This window comes from Festucalex cinctus, chromosome 2 (assembly GCF_051991245.1).
Source record: "Festucalex cinctus isolate MCC-2025b chromosome 2, RoL_Fcin_1.0, whole genome shotgun sequence".
Taxonomy (NCBI): Eukaryota; Metazoa; Chordata; class Actinopteri; order Syngnathiformes; family Syngnathidae; genus Festucalex; species Festucalex cinctus.
In genome coordinates this window covers 31,691,138-31,712,782 of record NC_135412.1, presented here as the reverse complement: position 1 = coordinate 31,712,782, position 21,645 = coordinate 31,691,138, and the positions used below count along the sequence as shown (strand labels likewise).

At 38.5% G+C, this 21,645-nt stretch overlaps 1 protein-coding gene across 5 annotated transcripts in view; it reads left to right on the top strand.

Moving 5' to 3' along the window:
• The window catches only part of kazna (kazrin, periplakin interacting protein a), a 147,062-nt gene that overhangs the window by 94,503 nt on the left and 30,914 nt on the right, over positions 1–21,645 (top strand). For all 5 annotated transcript variants that reach the window (XM_077514597.1, XM_077514596.1, XM_077514600.1 and 2 more), the window contains one exon: positions 3,288–3,395. In XM_077514597.1, the coding sequence (XP_077370723.1) occupies positions 3,288–3,395 (108 nt within the window). The remainder of the gene's footprint in view (positions 1–3,287; positions 3,396–21,645) is intronic.

Genomic DNA, 21,645 nt, shown 5'->3' with positions numbered 1-21,645 from the left:
CGATACTACAACAATAACATGATCCCATCCTTGCAGGTTGTTATTTTTTTCAATACATTCATGGAGGGATTTTAAGTATGTTAGACTCTTTCTTACATTCCTTCATTCTCAAAGGTTGTTGACGAACTGAAAAATATATATTTGTCTTGTCAATGTATGTAGCAGATACAGCATCTATGCTTGGATGCTATAAGCTTTGATGGATAATATTGTAATACTGCTGCTGTTGGCATATTGGGAAGATAAGGGCTGAAACAAAAAACAAGATGGAAGCAGAGAAGAAATGATGCTCTTATCCCACATGGGATTTATGGAACAGGTGTATGCAAATGTGCCGGGTGTCACATTTACTCAACATAGCAGGCATTTGAATGCAAGCGGCTCTAGCAGAAATCTTTCAATACATTTAGTGATGTGAAGAAAATGCCTGGCACTAAGCAGGCAATACTTTTCTTAGATTGATCATGATCACTAAGAAAGCTTCTGGCCCATTAAAAATAATGTTAGAAATACATTTCATCCATGTAATTGAGTGGGAATACTCTGCATAGCCAATCTTTAATTTAGTAAAAATTCCCATCCCTAATGGTCACAAAAGGAAATGTCTATCATCAGAATGAATACCTACATTTCAGCTGTACTTGACTTGACAGTTAGAAAGCTTGTTTAAATTCTGTCAAAAAATGATTTTCTGGGATAATGTGGTTGACCGTGATGTTACAAACTGTTAAAAGCAACACCCACAGTCACACATTATGGAATAATTCTTCAATTAAATGTTTTTATCTTCAAATTGCCTATAGTCCATTTTTCATATCATAATGCAGCCTTTATTGTGTGAAGGCTGAATGCCTGTTATTTCTATTTTGTACTCCCTCCCAACTTGTTTGACGAGCATCTACTTTCATATAATTCATCCAATTGACATAATTCCAATTTCAACATATTTAAAAAACTCACACCATAGTTGATATTGCGGTATTTTTCTCATTTCCAACTATTCATGACCTCATTAATTATTCCTTTTCACAAAATTTTGAGAAGCCCCAAATTAAAAATACTTACATACTGCATTTACCTCTCATATTCTAATCATTCTGACATCCATCCATCCATCTTCTTACTCCTCACAAAGGTCGCGGGGGCCGCTGGAGCCACCCTGAACTGGTTGCCAACCAATCAATGTACAGAGACGAACAACCATCCACACACACAAGCACACCTCGGGACAATTCGGAGTGCCCAATTAACCTGCCATGCACGCCTTTGGAAAATGTGGGAGGAGACCGGAGTACCCGGAGAAGACCTTATTCTAACATATTAATCTAATTTCTTTTATTAGGTATCATTCCATGTCATTCAAGTCATTACAAATAATTTCACATCATTCCACATACTACAATGTTTTTTGTTTTGTTTTTGTTTTTTTTGTTTTTTTATTCAGCCTCCATGTGGATCTACTGTGTGTCAAGTAATCATTTTGAGTGTGTTCACATATCGTAATTGCCGGACTCTAAGCCGCGACTTTTTTCTCACGCTTTCAACCCTGCGTCTTATACAAAGATGCGGCTAATCTAAGCAATTTTTTTCTGACGGCCGCCAGGGGCGCTTGAGCAGAAAAGGTAAGAGTGAGACAGGTGGAATATATGTGTCGAGAAAGACGCAAGTTTAATGTAACTTCGCGCTTTGTGCATGAATAAAATTAGCATGAACAGACCCTCATCATGGAAAATACAAGAAGTCTCAGTGACTTTTACCGGTATGTTATTTTTAACCAGCCCTGTTAGTTACTACCGTATTGCTGCTGTGTTACTGCCGCGTCACAGGCACTGTTTGGAAAGAAAAGCTAAGGTATATTATTAAACCTTTGAAAACTCTTTCTGTGTACCGTCTTTCTTTGTAAATATCTCATGTTTCAATGTGGGCACATGCGGCTTATAGTCAGGTGCAGCTTATGTATGTACAAAATTATTTTTCCTTTAGAAATGTACTGGGTACGGCTTATAATCAGGTGCGCCCTATAGTCCAGCAATTACGGTAATATGTATTTGACCACTACCGGAAAAGCTTAAAATCAATCTTGAGTGCTACAGTGAATCCATGAAAGAGAGTTATGAACGCTGAATAATAATTATTATAGCATATCATCATTTGCAGCATCAAGAATAAGATAAACCAGATGTCTGTTGAGTAACAAAAATGAATGGATGATTTTGTGGGCTGCTACATTTTTCATATAGTCTGAGCAGCTGATGTGCTCAAAGCAATCACTTAAAGCTGGACCGAGAGCAAGGCTGTTATTTGTTGCCTAATAAAGTCCATTATTGCAAGCATGACGACTACTCTTGCAATGCAGGCAGCACCGCCCCTTGACCCCATGTATTCCCCCCCAGACACATCAGTTTGTAATTACCACATATAGTTCAACCACTAATGGCTTCCTAAAAGCTAGATGGTGGGTGCTAATGGCAGTGTGATGGGGAAGAGTAGTAGAGCAAAAGGGAGTGGATGTGTGTGTAGTTTTTTGTTTTTGTTTTTTTTAATTAAGAGTCATGCTTTGTAATAAATAATTAAATACCTAAACGTATCGCTGCATGTTGTCACCACCATACAGCAAGTAAGGATCCGAGTGAAAGCGTCCATGCGTCAATAGAGCCTTCAGTGGTTACTGTATCAGCAGTATGCTCTTATTTTATTAAAATGCGATGTCCACTTTGACAAAAACTACACTCAGAATGCTCTTGCTCATTTTTATTTAGATGAACAACAAATGCTGACTGCGCTCGCTGCAGTTTTGCGGACACTTTGGGGAGCTGGCCTGGAGCAATGCATTTGTTATGCTATCACTATATGCCACTGGTGGTTACTGAAAACTATATTAAAGCCACTGAACCTCATCAGAAGCAAATCAAAGTCGAGTCATAAAAATGCTAATATTTGTGTGACTGTGCTGAGTTTAGGCTGTTTTCCATGATGTTGCATTCATGGTCTGCAGTAAATGCTGAACAAGCTTCTCAAGGGATAGCATAGAATGTGGAATGAAATGTGTATTGAGAGGAATGCGGTACTCTATAGGTGACTGATGTTATGTGATGCATGGTGCTAAATGCCCTACTATAATGTTTTCTAATTGGTTGTTGATTATTCACAACATGAAGCAGTTTAGGGAAATTGATTGTGAGCCTTTGAGTTGCATCTGTTTGAGCTCTCATGAACAGCTGTAAAATGATTTGAGCTTTTTAAGTCTTGCGTGTTGAATCAAAAATGTCTATTTGCTTTTGTTCCAGATACCTCTCTGCACACGAGGCAGAAGGCGCCCGCCACTGACCTGTGCTACACCAGTGAAATCAGCAGCCTGATGGACTTCAACTCTCCTGATGCCTCCCTGGACAAAGGTAATGTAATGTCCTGCACATTTCTAAGCCCACATCCAAGTAAGGTGTACTGTATAAATAAGCTGTGAAAAAGTTGCAAGTTTGCAAGGGTAAAAAAAAAATAAAATACTTTGTTCTTTCAGTTGGCATTTACTAGTCATTAAGTAAATTGTGTTTGAATCCTGAAAAAAGCTGCTACAGCTGCAAAAAGGTTCCATTTGCGTCACTTTTAGTAACACTGGGCACTAGCAGGTATCCCAAAAATGTTGCCTTTAGTAAAGTTCATTGCTGAAATTCTTCAAAATACTTGGAAAGAAGCCTTCTACTTCTACTACACTACGCAAAGTATAATGTAGTCATCATTTCTCTGTTGTGCAGTCTGCAAATATCTGCAACTTGTGCAACAGTCACTTTATCTCCATTGCTGTTACAGTTTCAGAAATCAACCACTTTGATACTTGAAAGTATTTCATTTGATACAGGGATAACTTTCATATAGTGGCTTTCTGGATTTTTTTTTTTAAGTCAATCAGTATTCATTGCAGGTGTCCATATAATCTGTACACTATTAGTGATGATATTAGTATGTAATGATATCACAGAGTGCACACGCTCACATTTATAGTTTTGTATGCTTGTACATTATCGCCCAATTTGCACCATGAGGGTAATTTGGATTTTTTATTTTAACTTGTTAAACTGTGGTACATTAATAAAATAATGTCTGAAAATAAATAATCTCTTTCTGGTCCCATGTGCCTCGTTTTTTTTTTCTTTAAACTAATACGCTCAAACAACAAGCAAAAGTCTATTTATTTGTTGGTGGTTTAAATTGAGTTTTTACTTTACAAGTTACTATATTATACTGTACTCTTATTTTTCTGCATGTTTGAAATAATTTTTAAAGAAACCAACCTTAAGGTGTTCATTTGCTGTGCACTTGCGATCACTGGTTGCTACACACCCGCATCCTCATGCCGATTAGCTTTGTTGCATCTATGATTAGTGAAGTAAGGCTGCATTGAAATCTTGCTAGCACCTTTAATACTGCAAACTCCCTCTTTTAACTCACAATGATTTAACTTCGTTGGTTATTCTTGCTTACCAAGCAGTGTTTCCTTTTTTTGAAATAAGCCAATATGGGTTGTTTGGTATAAAATGCATCAGGGAAAAAGTTGGAAAAAAAGATTACTTGCATGAAATCATTTAAAATGTTCAAATTGGTCATATCGAAGCTACTATACAAACCAAATGTCATTGGAATATGTAAAACAAACAGTACATACTGTCCATTTGTGTGTGCATGCAATTGAAGGTGAAATCATAAACTCTTCTGCTAAAGTGGTAATAAAAGAAGGGAGAACGTGGTATTGAAAAGTATTTTCAAAAACATATTCGCCCACAGAAGCCCCTGAGCCTCAGAGAGTGCGCTTCAAATTGCTACCATTAACAATATCCAAGCATCTTCACTGTCCTTTTCATGCGTAACAAGTAATAGTCTCGTCAATATCCTCATACACAATGACTTGCTTCGGCATTCTATTTCATCTGCACACTTACCTTGTAATTATGACCCTATGGACTGGCAAGAAAAACTCTGTTGTTGTTGATGATGTTTCATGGTCGCTTTGCAGTGTCTCCTCTTTGCTTGTATGCCTCGTCAATGTCGTCCTCTCATTTGGTTTTAGAGGGATGCGTGAAAGGGATGAAAAAAAATGAAATGAAATTGTGTTAAAACGCCCATCTATTGAAGTGACTGTTGGACCTGAATTGATTGGGAAGAGAATCCGTGATATTAAAAGTGAAAGGGAAAATGACAGCGCAAGCAAACATGTTTTATGGTTGTACACATTTTAGTTTTATGTCTAAACAAAAGACTTGTAGTCATTTTATTGCTGACCCACACTGCCCATTTATGTGCTTTGCCTGAGGAAATAAAGTGAAGAGGTGCAGGGTGAGACAGCGGTCGTGGGAGAGGAATGGACATCCCCAAGACTTGAACATATCAAATCCCAACCGTTATCCACCGGAGATGTCTTGTGGTGAAAAGTACATTGTGCAAGTTATGAAAGCATGAGGACTGTGCTGACACATACAACAAGTTTCTTGTCTATGGTCATGCAGCGATTCACAAACTGTGTTGCCACAGGGAAACTAGCAGAGCGACATTTTGCAACAAAAATGTGTTGAGTATTTTGAAAAGTCTGCTAACTATTGATCTTATTGGTGTATGGAATTTTGAAGTGCAGAAAAACATTCAGCTTGGGGCACAAGTAACTTCATCTTACTCTATAAACACTGGTCACAAAACAGTAGAAGCACTGGTAATTATGGAATTATTAGAAGTACCTGAATTGTAGGACAATTTACATTTTACACAATAAAATACTGTTTCTGTTGAAAGCTTTGTAGAAAATAGTAATTGTTATAAAGTGTGATTAATCTTGATTATTATTATTTTTTAAGGCGAGCTCAGTGTTATTCATTTGGCCACTTTTCTGAATCAACAAATAACACTTTGTTTATTTATGTGCTCTTTGATTCACAAATAATCACGATTACGGGAAATTGTGTGATTAATGAGTTGAAATAAATGTAATTGCTTGATGAGTAAAAAACACAAGTCAAAGAACAATAAGAATATTGTTTATAAAGTAGCTGTGAATGAAGCCGTTGGTGAACTCCACCAAACTTCATGACCAGCACATTAGTTAAGTAGTTTTCCATCTTACTGGGAGACATGATCGATTACACTATTACTGCTTTTCTCTAGTTTCTCCTTCTTGCTATTCTAAGATATTGAGTACAAGGCCAATGCACTTCGGTTTCTTTAGAAACAATTTCTTGCTGACTTTAAAACTGTAATAATTACTCCTCTTAACATTGCCGTAACTTCTATAAAAAAAAATAATAATACAAAAAAAACTTCAAAACAAAAACGATTGATGTTCATCTTATGTTGTTAGATTTCATTGACATTATAAACACACGACCATAACAACAAGCCTCACATCCTCTCACCCAGTCTCAGAATATTACAGCTATTATGTACCATTTAATGTGTGGGTGACCAATACATTTTAATAGCTAGTACTAGGGGTGCAACAGTTTCAGATTTTGGTGTACGATTATAGTCTGAGAAAAAATGCAGTTTTACAGTTATTCTTATAGACGTAAAAAAAAATCACATCAGCAATTTTTGAAAATGTATATTTTAACAACAATAAATAACTGAAAATAATTACAGCTGAAATGTTCATCCACAGCCTTTAAAATGGCCAATTGCCAAGATACGTTTCTTGGGAGTACCAAGATGGCGGCTGTGGCCCATCCAGCACGCGGCTGTGAATGGGGGGCTCGCGGGAGCTCCCCGCCAGCCTGCGACCTGGAGTCCTGGGGTCAGGGAGGCGGCTGGCAGTCAGTCAGTGGCGGCGGCGCGGCGAGCGGTGTGCCCCTGGTTCCCGGCGGCGGCGACTCGGTTCAACCTTCTCTTTCCCCACGTATACGCAAGCTGGTCCAGGCCGCCTCGGAACCCAGCCGTCGGGTACGCAACTCTCCCTGCACGTTCAAAGCTGAGCCCTGTGTTGTTGTGCGGCCGCTCAATGGACCGTGTGGAAACAGAAGAGCTGTTGTGAGCGGAAATAACCGGTGATGTTGAACGGCTGCGGTTCGATAATCTGATTTTGAACACGTTCATATGAGTTTGCTTCAATTACATCACGTAACATCACGCCAATAACTTAAATGTATTCCTCCAATAGTTGTCCACAAGGCATGTTCGGTCAGATTATAGATGTGGGGTTCACAAAGTTTTGTTGCTTACTCACTTCGATTTGCATCCCCTCACATTTATCACATTTACAGTAAAATTTGGACTATAAACTGCAAAGTTTCCCCCCACCTTGAACACTTTCTGCTTAAACAAGCGGCTTATTGGTGGATTTTCTCCAAAACCCAGCAGTCACATTCTTGTCTTGTCTTTTCCTCTCATTACTCACCAAGATTTTGTTTACTCATGAATTTTTCAATGACCATGTTGAAGCGTTAAAGCAGCTATATGTAAGATTTAAAATTTCAAATCTCTACTGCCACCTGTGGCCGAAAACAAACTGCACGCTCGTACACGCTGCGCGCACTCGTACGTGCACGACCTCAATACTGAAGACTGGGCTCTTCATATCCAATGAAACTATGTTTTCAGAGGTAAGAAGTTTTATAACGTTATACAAAGCTGGCCACTTCACGGAATGAGACTCTCGATCCCCACTAAACAATTGATGTCCACGGGACGTGCAGATCATATTGCTTTAGTCGGTCGAAGTCCAGTCCTGTGCTGTACTCCAAAACAATGTGCAAATTACGTCAATTAATTGGACCTCATTCCGATGTTAATATGCAGTTACATATTGTAGTCACCCCGCTCGACGGACGTCAACCTGATTCTAGTCATTATTAGTGTATGTCGCCCCCAGGCTAGCGTCATTGTGCATTAGCCGAAAGATGGGCTGTCATTTATGGAAATTGACGATTGTGAAAAACATATAGACCCATTCACTACTTAGTGTGATACGGCCGTGAATGTTATCACCATTCAGTAGTACCGTTCACATTCCGTTAGCATAATGAAGCTACAATAGGCTGTTTTCACGGAGGAAAATAAGGCAACATTTAGCCTGATTGAAACGCCACGGAATGGAACGTCTGTTCTTCATAAAGTCATTCTGTTCCATTTCATTCAACTTTGCCGCCCCTTTCACGCTAAATGTTGCCGTCCACCTCACTTTCACCCCAATAGTTACGACCGAGAAGTGATCGATCTTGAGGTTACTGCTATTTGAAAACAACACATTTTCTTCTAAATGTCAAGATACTCGCTTCTTACCTTTTGGAGAAGAAAGAAAGCCAGCTGTGAATCACTTTTCTAATCCAAGTCCGATCTCAACTATCCACTGCTGAAATGTCAAACCAATGTTCACTCTCGGTCTTGCCCGGCGTCGATCACTATCAAGTTTAGATTTTTTTTTTCATTTTTTTTTTTTTTTGAGCAGCCTTCCGCGGAGTAACAGCGGGTGTCTGGGGCAGCGAAAATCTGTACTAGTTCCGTCTTCGCGCGACAGGAAACAACTGACGATGACGCGAATAACGTCACATCCCGCAGACAGAGGGCGGGAAATTCGAAGGATTCGGACCGGACGCTTCCTAAATAATATTGGCCAGAGGCTTGTAGGAGTACCCATTGTGAACAGCGAAGATGTTGATCTACTAATTAGAATATGTTTCAGTCATAAATGGTCAAATAAAAAGGCTATTGTTAAGATATTTTTGGGGGAAATCCTACATAGAGTAGCTTTAACAGTTCACGTTTTTAAATCAGATCTGCATGCAACTGAAGAATTTGGATTGGTATTCAGTGTTGCTCTGCTTAAGCAAACACTCATCATGCCAAAAATGCAACAGGTTTTTGTGTATATTTTGTTACTTTGTGCAATATCATCCTTTTATTTTCTTCCATAAGGCTAGTGTTTTATCTCACAATTGTATATTTTGCTCTACCCTGAACGTGCAGTATCTAGTTTGGCAGATCCCAAATCTTTCCAAATGAGAGGCAAAGTGTTCTTGCTCCAAGCTGTTTATTTGCCATAAATGTTTATTCAAACTACTTTCAGTATCGCATCACTGCCATGGTAACTACCGTAATATAAGTCTGCTAGCGTAATGGTAATATACATTGGAAACAACATAGACAGGCTAATGGAAATCATTACTTGCCAGCATATTGTCTCTGCTCCATGGAAACAATTGGCGTTTCTTCTTGACATCATGAATCAATTCTATATTGGTCAAACTATGGCCACCGCCAGGCTAAGGCATGCACACCAGAAGGTGTAGAAAAGTATAGCGCAATATGTGCTCATGATTGGAACTTGTACACGGATAGTGCTTGAGTAAAAAACAACCATAGATGTGAATTGGTCTATGTGACACGCTCCAATGTGCAGCGTGCTTATGGTAATGCTAAGCTAATGTCCATACTTTCCATTACTTATGAAGAGAACATCTCCACTGCCAACATGGACACCACATTGATACGTTTTAGTCTGCTCTAGTCTACTATAAATCTGTTTATCTATGACAAGAGTAATGCAACCCAGAAACTCATAAACTCATCAGAAGCTCATACTAAATAAAGCTCAATATTGTGGTTTTGTACATAACATCAATGCACATAAACAACAATCTATAATAACACTTAATATTGAGGCACTTGCTAATGCACACACACATTAAGTTCCTCTACCCATTGACTCGGTTTACAAGCATATTAAATTACCTTAATCTGACGATTAACGTGGATTTTAAATACGGAAGGGCTTAAACATGGCATATGAAAATTAAACTGCACTAAAAAACAAAAACAAAACAAAACAACTAACCACCAGAGGGTGGTAGAACTGCACAAATGGGAAATCAACTTGACATTTTTAACAGACAAATATTGTGACATGACGACGACAACGATATTGTGGTAGTTTTAATATCGCAATATCACGATATTGCTGTTATCGTTACATCCGTAGTACGACTATAGTATGCCACTGTACCCAGTGCTAGTGCATTTTAATGTGCAGAACATGGCTTTATTTGATGACATCATGCCTGATTATAACATTACTTGACCTCAACATAAGTCAGCATTGGTATATTTTCCATAAATTGTGATAAATACAATTGCAAAGGGATAAAAGCAACTCGACCCATATTTGTGCTTTCACTCACGGCATATTGACTGGTCTTATCCTTGTGGGGTTCACTTAGTGTGAAAATAATAGAATCACAAAGAGGAATTGGAAAGTGGACTGGGTCGATAGATACAGTCCAAAACAAGATTTTCTCAACTAAGAAAGTGACTTTTATTTGAACCAACCAAAAGACTGCAGTCTTAGCACATCTTGTGCTCTAATCGAGGCATTATTAGCATAATGTTTGTATAGGCCCTGAGGCAAGTCAACAGCTGTCAGGCGTGTTGCTGTACGGCCCGCCGTGGTAAGCATGTATTCACACTCACCTGTCTGCAAACCAACACCTCGAATTGGCTCCGCCCCTTGTATGCGTGTGTTTGAGCAATATGGGAAAATAGTGACTGCCCCACTGAGCTCTGTCCACTGTTTGAAAAGGGGAGGAGGGGCCGCGGGCACTGTATCGCAGTAGCAGTGGGAGTCGCCGTAAACAGGTACACTAAAAGGGAACTCCGCGGCGGCACCACCTGGATACTTGGATATTTCCTGAAAGTCAATGCTAATATAAGCACTCGTGAGCTGTTAAATATATTTGTTTAAAAAGGATTTTGTTCATTGTCAAAGGCTTTGGCAGACTACTGACGGATCCTGGAACCCTTTGGAGAACGCCCCTCTCAGAAGGGGATGAAGTCAGACAGGGAGCAGACGAAGTGTGGTGAGTGTAAATGGTTGGCACAGCCGCTACATTAGACTGGAGGATGAAGTGATGTTTTCAGTCTGCTTTTGCTCGGGTTTGAAATGGAAAGGCAGCAGCGGGTCATTATTTTTCAGAAGGGAGGATTCACCTGCTTTTTCGCATGTTGAGTAACTCACTCCTGTGTCCACAGAGGCTTTATCTGATGATGAGTCTCCCATCCAGTCACGTGCTTAATGGTCGGACCGTTGGGAGACTTTAACCTGCACTCACCTGAGTGAGTTCTTCTTAATTAGTTGGTTCTTTTTAATCTGAACTCACTGTTGATGTGGAGTTCTGACCTTTAAACTACAAATTCAAATGACTGGGCAACACAGAGAAGATTGTAGTTTTGCACTAGCGTTCAGGGCTTTTCACGAGGTCACTCGAGAATTGTGTAAAGTTAAGTTTGTCCTCAAACAGTGTGTGTCTGTAAAAGGTCACTTTGTGTTAACAGCAAACACACTAGCTGTTTGTCCTGATTGCACATTTCCATTCAAACTACTTGTTGCAGTTTTTATTCCTATTCAGAATAACCATGTTCATGTTTTATATTGTTTTCCCAACTTTCCTTTTCATTAGCTTGTGGTGTTCTGGTCATTTATCTGTACTTTAGTCTTGAATAAAATATATATTCATAACACAGAGGAGCACAGCAACCCTGCTTGTCACAATTGAGGTGTCAAACTGAACTAAGAAGTTAGTTTTTTTATTGAGACCTATGAGCTTAATGTAAAGGTGTGGTTGTGACAATTAGTGCTTTTGCAGCAAAACAAACACCTGCAGGCTACGAACTGCTTTCTTTGCCCAACCACTCCAAGTGTGGTAATGCATTTGCAAATGTGCTTGATGACTCACCTTTTCTTCTCAGATTTCTGACAGTGTCTGTGAATTCCGCTTCGGTCAGCCGTTTGGCTATTTAGCTTTGCAAAGTAGCGCTGGACAACACTGAGGATCAGGTCATTATTGCCGGTAACAATAGAAGCATTTTATCGAGTAACGTAGAAGATTGACGTTTGATCTTCAAGTAAAGCCAACTCCAAGACGTTTTATTTTCACTTTCACTGACACACAGAGAAAGAAGCGACAGTGTCAGCATTGTAGTGTTAACAGCTGAGTGAGCTTGTCATGTAATTGCCTTCTTTTTCTTACTGTGCTGCAGGTGATGGCAGCAGGAAGCTCCCTCGGGTGTTGGTTAACTTCCTCTCGTTGTGGCTTGCTTAATTAGATTAGGAAATAAGATCAACAATGGTCAAGTAACTCACATTTATCTTGCGTAAGAGAATTTTCGCAGTTGTGAGTCTTTAGTTTTTTTTATGAACATGGCAAATAAACACCGGTGTGGAACAATCCAACGGTTCTGAAACGTCTTGGCACATCTCGGAATGCTACCAAGCATGCTACCGAGCATGCGTTGCATGTGGTCTGACTGAAAGCCATCCAACCTCAAGCCACTGAAATATGACAAATGTGATATTCACATTGTAGCGTCTTGATGATTAAGCACATTTGTTTTCCAACTTTTCTATTTTGCGATACATTTGTATAGTAGACCAGCGCAATAACATTAGCAATAGCTTTAGCGGCTAACAGGATGAAATGTTGCGTTACTGTTATGTTCCCACCACTATAAAATTGTTACATAACTACAGTTCTCGTGTAAACAGAATAAACGTTTGACTTCAACAAACATTACTTTTGTTTAGCATGTTTGTGGTTAGAACTACCAGTATTGTGCTCAATATTTCACACTCACTTTTATGTACTCATGGGTCCGTTACAGCAAACCTTCCTCCTGTTTACACTCTTGGGGTCCCTTAGCGATACGATGTGGTTTTTCGTGAAACATTTTGGTATGCTTTGAATTTTTTAATGTGAGCAGAAAGCGGACTGGAGGGGACTTGAACATTGTTTACAAACCCATCAACTGCTACATCATTTTGAGACAGTGGAATGATTTTGTAAGTCTACATATGTGAGGATATTTTAGTTTCTCAACATAATGTTTTATTTCATTTAAACTATTTTTCTTTGATTGACTGTCATTTCTAGACACTGACTCATTCATTTCGCCTTGTTCATAATTCTAGTAATTCCATAACGAAACCTATATTTCCTATTCAAAGCTATCATTTTGGCATTTTTAGCAACATAATTGATATTCACTTTTTATTTATGTGAGCATCATGCACCCTCCTCCTCAGATAGGTTATGAACAGTGTTGCCGGTAACGCGTTACTTAGTAACGCGTTACTCAAAAAAGTTGCTTTCTAAAGTAACTAATAGTCTAACGTGTTACTTTATTCTACAAAGTAGTCTGATTAAAGTTACTGTCCAGAGAATCAATGCGTTACTCCACATTTTCATGAAGAAGGCAAACTATCTCACTGTTGTAACAGTCACAAACAACTACTGCTAACTACGAAGATGAGGCAGAAGTCATTGATCACCACACTGAATTCAGCCATGGTCTGGTCATGAATGGTTTGCACATTCAAAACAAAAGTGATGATACTTTTACTACTAGTTTTATTAACCAACAGGCACACAACACAACAAAAAAAGTGTGCATTATGGACCATAAAAGTGGTAAAAAAAATTTTTTTATTTCCATCCTCAACTGGTCCGTGAAGCATTATGGGATGAGGTCGTCTCCGCCCTCTCGCCAGGGGGAGTGACGTCAGACAAGTTACGTTTTCAGTAGGGGTGGAACAAAAAAACGATTCGACCGAACAGTTTGAACATGTTGTGAAAAAGTGATAATACCTTGGTGTCACGATCGTACATGACTAAATTACACTTGCTCGGCCAAAGTCTTCATGGTCAAAAATCAATCGATCCATTCATCATGCCTTTCCATTGTACAACTTGAGACAAATGAGAGGCCTGACACAGCATGAACAGGATACAAAAAACAGCAATGTATTCTTCCTATTTCTTTAGATCCTCTAAATTCCAAATAGATTTCCAACACTGTTTTCATGTTATCTACCTCCGGCAATGCAAGTTGTAGACATTATAAATGATAGCATCAGCCGCCACGAGGCCAACACGGAGATTGTTGTGGAATGTGAAGATTACAGCCTATCTTTCCCTCTGATCACTTGTCTGCTCACAGTCAAGTCAAGTGTCACTTTAACCCCACTCTCTCAAGTTCAGTCGTCATTGCTGCAAGGACTTGAAGCATGAAATAGTCTCGCTTCAAGGCACGCGGACGTCAGATGGTGAGATGTAGACCTCTTGATCTGCCGAGTGACTGATGAGAGCGGTGCGAGTCATGTACTGATCAACATTGTTAGTGAAGGCCTTTGATGTGAAACATTGTATTCTGTTCATTGTATGGGAGAGGGGGTATAACAAAAGCTAAAAATAATGACATTCAGTGTATTTAAAAAAAAAAAAAAAAACAGATCTGATGTAGCTTTCCTAATTAAGTTTTACAGTATTTCTGTTTAACAATGAAAGTTGATAATAAGTAGATATCTCATTTCAGTGATATACAGTGCTCCAGCAATTAACTCAATGCATGAAGTCATCATGAATATGTTATCCAGAGGTGGGCGTCTAGCGGGCCATATGTGGCCCCCAATGGGGGAAAAAGGAAGATAACCCAAATAAACTAAAATACTACAAATAACTAAATAAATCAAAATTATATATGTATTTTTAAGTCTGCAAATATGCAAATCCATGAGTGCCAAATTGAAAACATGCAGGCGTTGGCTGTAATTTCAAGTTGTAATATCACCATTCACCACTAGATGGCAGACATGGCTTAAATTGGGTCTTATACTGCCCAATATTACATGAGTAGGCTGAATATTATTATTATTTATTTACTTTTTTTTCGGATTTAGAATTATATGCAAGACAAAGATAGTACCTCAATAAACTTAGAAAAAAAAAAAACATTTTGAGTGAGTTGAAAAAAATGCACAATGTTGGTTTTCTGTTCAGTTTTGTGTTGGCCTTGAATGGTAGTTTTTATGCAAGATAGTTATTTTGCACTGGATTTAAAAAAAAAAGTGTTTTGTTGTTTGCTTCAAACCCTCTTGTTGGTTTAGGATAGTTTAGGATACTTTTATACATGCATTGAGAAATGTATTATAAAAAAAATGAAATATATTAAAACATTTTGCACATATGCACATATTTTGTCCATATTTAAAATGACATTTTTGTCATACATCTGGTTAGGAAGGACATGGTCCTATGGACCCCCAAGTAGCACTGAAAAATTGTGTCCCTCTCCACCATTTAAGTTGGCCATCCCTGATGTAATCAATCAGACGTGCTGAAAATAGGTGCAGACCATAGAAACGAGTTCCCCCAACCCCTCGTATCGCAATAGCATTTCACTTCTAATCCAGTACCTTTTTGTTTTTTCATCACCATCTCGAGTGATACAAAATATTAGTTTGAATTCTGTGATTAAGTGCCCTGAAGCAAGTTGTTTTTTTGTTTTTTTTTCTTCCATCCTTTCTCATTTTCGTCAACTGTGACCCTTTCATTCCCTCCAGCGACACAGGGAGATTGTTCGGCTCATGAGAATTGACTCGCTAATCCTGCTCCAAGCACCCGCAGTCGCTCTCTGAAAGCCGCCTTCATCACTCACACCTGCTATCGTCATGAGCCACTGATGAATTTGCTATCAGCCCCTTGCAGTTTTTGGTGAAAATGTAGTATACAAATCTTACTTTGTTTTTTTTATTGAGGTTAAAATTCAGACAGCTGTACTCATAGATTATTTCAACATTCTGTTCTTTTCCTCTACAATATCTGCTGTTTCCAACCGGAAAATGATACAGAATTAAAGTGGAAGCGCTGAAGTTCTGCAATTCGTAAAAATGTGCCTCACACAAGACTTCCAAGATTGAAATGCCGTCTCATGCAAGATGTCACACCAGACTGACCTAACCTAGGCCTCAGTTCAGATTCTCAAAACCTGCGGTTGATGTTTCCTTCTTGGGCTTGTTTTGACCACCCCAATTTCCCCCTCCACAAGGAATGACCACCCTCAACTAGGGAAAAGATTATCACACACTATATGTCACTTGTTATCAAAGTTGAGGCAGTGAGTTTTGTTGTTTGTGGTGTTAATATTTGATGGTTCTGCTGATTTTAATATTTCAGTGATTCATTTGTATTGGCTTTTAATGTTTGTTTAACGGTACAAGGAAATGATGATTTTCATTTAATATGGCTGTGAAACGTGTTGAAATGCAAACTAACTGGACGTTGAACAGCTCGTCTTGCACCAAACACTGTACTGTATTTCAGAGCAGTGTCATGATTTGGATTTGAAGTATTTCTAATGGTACATTGTCTTGCAATCAGAAGTGATTCATTAGGCTGGCTGCTTGCCTCCCTGTGAGATATTTGGAATAGTGTCTCTTGAATAACACCACAACTACTCCTGCACCATTGGAGTTTGCATGGTGAAGTGATGTCTTGGTTACATTGTCTCTGCCATGGTTATTGTACATTTTCAGTCTAGAGAGTGACTGAATGTAAACATGCGACCTTGGCATGTGCAGGGGCAGACCTCAGACTAACTTTTCTACATATACAGTATTTGGTGCTTTCGCGCAGCACTGCTGCCCCCAGTCAATAGCATTGAATAAATTTGCAAAATGCACTGGCTAGTGTTACCATTGACAACATTTACAGTACAAATACCCCAATGTGATTGTTCCAGGGACAGTCAAACCAGGGGTGAACAACTTTTTCTGCCAAAAGAGCTATTTTAGGCCAAATAAATAAGCAACAATGTGAATGGAACCACAAAACATTTTTCAGACTGTGATGAAGTAAACTGTGTGTTGGTGTTAGTCTAATGTACTGACGGCCCAAGCGGGCCCTAATTAGAGCTGCACCACAACACAAAATATGACAGCAGCATCCAATGCGTACACACTAATTTTCTTTTACTGTTCTTCTTCCCTTTTTGCATTTTTTTCTTTGTAATTTTTTTACTTGTTTTTTCTTGGATTTTTAGGCTTTTCTTCCTTTACTTTTCTTCCTGTCAAACTTCAGACATTTTTTGTGCAATTTTACTCTCTTCCTCTTTTTTTAATTTTTAATGACTTTTTAACTATCAATTTTTGACATTTTTGGCAATTTTGTGGACATTTTATGGTAATTTTCAGGATTTCCTCTTGTTTTTTTTTTGTGTTTTTTTTGTTTTTGTTTTGACATTTTATGTTTAATTTTTGAATATTTTCTGCCTTTTTTTTAAATTAAATTCTCTGACATTTTTGGCAATTTCATGGACACTTATATAGTAATTTTCTGCTTTTCTATACCTTTTTGGATATTATATGGTCTTATTTTTGGACACTTTTAGGTAATTCTTTTTTAAACATTTTCATCTACATTTCATCTCTTTTTCTGACAACTTTCACATTTGAACATTTTTGAATACTTAATATTCCTTTATTTTATCTAAATTATTAATTCACTTAAAGAATATTTTATCTAAAAAAATAAAATAAATCTGTACAAAAACTACTAATTTCTTCACTTTGTTTAGAGATCGACAGGAGAGGGACTAAAGAGCCACATGTGGTTTCAGAGCTGCAGGTTACAGACCCCTGGTCTAAGAGCATAATGTCCCAAAACAAAGCACCACCTAATGTCCTAAAGCTGTGATCAATTGTCGCCAACATTTATGTTCAACACTTCAACCTCAATAAGCGAAGTCGGCCCAATATTACTGAATTTTATGGCTAAATCGTTTTCCTCTACATCGAGACGCTCACTACGGAGGCTTATGTCGCCTAATGAGGAAAACGAAAACGCTTCAGCCATAAAATAGAACATATTGTCAAATTGTGATATTTTTAGAGGTTGATGAGGAGTGATTGTGATTTTTCTGACATATTGTGCAACATAAGCTTTTTTTGTACATTTGTGAGTTTTAGACTGTAATATGTCCAATCTTTCTGCAATGTCCTTGGCTCTTATTTACAAATATGTGCATATTTTACAGACATGTCATGCCACATTACACAATGCCACACACAAAAAAAAAACTTTTCTTTGAAAAATGTGCATGACTTGCACTCCAACATTCATCGCATTATAGGGTTGTGCACCTAAGATTATTTTCAGTAAGGCTGTGATAGGCTGTTGTTGAGAAGCCTGGCATTCAGTCAAACAAAATCACACTATTATTTTCTTTCTTTATATTGATAGTGTCTAGTCTTAGTGATAATCAACTCAATTTTGGTGTTAAAATGTTTGCATTTATATCATGTTTGACTTTTGTCTTAGTCCCTGTCAATCAGAGGTCGCCAAACTATTTCCATTGCAAGTGCTTTATTGTTTCTTCTGAAGGGCACGCTTGGCATTAGTGAGAAATTTATTTCTCCCAAGTGCAACACAACAGATGGAACATCACTGAGTGTCGGGAAAAACATCATTGCCGCTGTTCTTTTTCCTCCCCCCACCCATACAGTGATATATCACCATTTAATATATTCCACTGAGGAAGTCTTTGAAATCGGCTCTACTACACTACTACACTGATGCATTCAAGAAATTCACATACAACTAATCGTGGGGGATAGGAGCTGAGCCCTGCTAAGATTATGGACCCGCCTAGAAGAAGATGTCTTAATTGTGCCTAGTAAAACACCTAAAACTCAAAGGATAATAAAGTATCAACACCATGTTTTAACGAAATTATCAACACATGTATGACTGTATTAAGTAGTTTGGATTATTTAACAAAAGCAAACTATCTTCACATTAGGGTCATCAATAGCAGTAGCTTGCATATCAACCAACTAAATAATGCGATTGCACACATAACTAGCACTTTGCACAAATTTTATTGTAATCTTTTGGCATTTAAACACAAAAATACGTGAGGTAACACAAGCAAATTGTAACGGCCAAATAAACTAAAGTAGTTGAAGCAGAGAGAAGCAGCAACATACTTTTACTTTCACATTTGACCGTACAGGAGGTGCATTCAAGGACCGCCCAAAAACAGGACATCTCCCATGCAGACGAATAAACACTATCAGTGAATTACCTAACAACACCAATATTCTACCAGATGGCGGCAAAATAATGCATTCATTGCTTTTTGCCTTTTTCAGTGAATATTGGCAGATGGGTTCCAAACAAATGTACAAAAATGTGAAGTCATTGATGCTGAACGGGAATATGCAGGGGCCACTTCATTGTTCTTTTTTGCCTTTCTTGTGCAGAAACAGTGGATGAGGCTAAATCAAACTAGCTGTAAAATCTATATATATTTTTTTCAGGCCATCCTGAGTCTTTGTTTTTCCCTCCTGAGGATACAGTCTTATTGCATTAATCTTTGCTGTATATTGTCATCAGTGCATGCCCTGTATGAAGGCACTCTTGTTGGGGTGAGTTTGTTGCCATGTAACTGTAGTCATCATCATAACAATGTGCACAGTAGCACATTGTTCTAATTAAGGCTACACAAACCTAATGAGTCCAAACTGCATTTAAGTAATCTCTGGAGGCTTCATGTTAGTGCCGCTGCTCCATCATGTCATGGCAGTTAATGTGTTCACGCTTTCTGTACAGACGATGTGCAGTTACTACAGTGCCACCAGCACAGATCAGAAGCGCACACATCCACACCGTGTCATTCACTATCAGCTTTTGACCTCCAATCTCAAATCAGCCAAGTCCAATTTCATATGCTTCATGGCCACTGGCCTGTGTGACAAACTGTTGGATGTTTTTTTTTTTTAAGCTTTGCTTTCCAATTTCTGCTTTTTTGGTGAAAATGGGAGGAAAAAGTGTGATTGATGTATCGTTGAAAAGCAATTTTCTCTGTTAGGAGGCACAGCAAGGCATTGTGCAGGTGTCATTAAAACGCCCATGCTGTTTAAATAGGAAAGTAGCAGTCGTTGTAGCCATCAGTGCTCCTAAAATGAGGTTTCTTTTATAATCAGTTAGTAGCACTGAAATTGTCCTGCTGTTTACCTTATTGTTGCTTCCCCTAATGACCGAGGCTGAACTTAGCTTCTCTTCAATTGACAAATCTTTTTAAAATGTGTTTGTTGGCACCAACTTTCCTATGAGACAGGAATTCACCTGCTTTTTTTTTTTTTTTTTGCATCCAGGTGTTTTGGAGAAAGAGCACCAAAAAACTAATCAAGCAAGTATTAATCACATGCCTTTAAAAATGCCGTGTCCCTAATAGATGCTGGAAACGCTCCACAGTTAAACTCACAGTTTACGTCTGTAGCAACTATCGAAGTAATGGATGGTGAAAAATCAAATTCGGAAGTCAGAAAAACAGGTTCGAAGATGAATTGCAAGACGGTAGTCTAAAAACTGGCAAGCTGTATAAAGATAAGTCGCTTTTATGTTTTAAAAAATGCTCCATAGTCTCCTCACATTTTTGATGTGAGAGGAGAGGATGACAGATTGTGTATCTCAAGAGATGCGCTGATAATTTGAAACCGCTTTGTGCAGTTCCTGCCGCTGTAAAACAGTCCCACAAAGGCTGTCGTGTTATTTAAGGGGTCAGTTCAATCTATTTTAGCTAAACCATACAAGTAGAAACGACAGCAATCACATGCATAATTCACTGATACCAAGTGCAGGTCTGCGTTCTCGCCAGTGTGCAGATTTAAGCAGTCATTTACATGAATGGCCAACGATGGAGGTTCAATTTACTGTTCCAGTGAGCCATAATCACAATGGGCCTGAACCTTTTTAGAACAGTCAGATGGAATGGAGGCGGAGATGGATGACAGCGAGTGTGAATATTGGTTTGCTGGTGCATGCGCAGACAAAGATCAGATGCCATTAGCTTCCATTTGGGCCATTTGTCGCATACAAAAGTTCCTCAAATGTACAACACCGCTTTTGATACTGTTTAGTTAATGTTGCCAATGTTACCAGAGGTGACATTTAGATTGCTGTCATAAGTTGGTAGATTTGTTTTTCTTTCAAATTCAGCATCAGAAAAACAATACATTGTTTTATTTAACTCATTCACTCCCAGCCATTTTCAGCAATTCCGTTCGCTCCCGGCTGTTTTACTGGATTTTGACTGATTTTGCAAGGCCCACAGAATATTGTGTCCAATTGCTATAAAAGCTTGGAACCTACCAAAAGAAAGATTAAAGTCTCTTCTTTCATCAGGAAAAAAAGTATGTTTCTATCTGTTTCCATTTTGCAGCAATTAGCATTAGAAGAGAGCTAAGTTTCCTCAGTTTTCACAAATCTATTTAAAATTCTAAGGAATTTAGCTTTTTTTCTACATGGCCCTGGTTGATCGCCTTTGCTCTGCTGCCACCTGCTGGCCGTTTGTGTAATAACTACCATTTCTGCAACCGTTCTTTGCAGTTGAGAGGCTGCATCAAAGCCTTCTGTATGCTCTAGCATTAAAAAACAAAAAACAAAAAAACATATAAATACGCCTTTGGGACACTTACAAAATTTAAAAAACAAAAACGTATTTACACGTTATTGGGAGCAAATGAGTTAATAATCTTTTTGACAGGGAAGCATTTTTGTCGTCACAATGGGCATTATTACCTTCTGCACATACATGTACAACTACAGGACTGTTTTTTTACTTTTACTACAAAACTAAAAACAAAAACAATGAATGTGGTACATGTTAGGGGCCCTGCATTAAAAAAAAAATAAAAAATAAAAAATCCACACGCTAAGAATTGTGAGCCACAACGAAGTTGGCAGCCGCAGCAGGTTGGATGCTGCACAGGCTTGTGTACACCTGCAGGGGGATGCACACATCAGCGGGCTCCCACTCAGAATGTCATTTGTAATGCGCAGT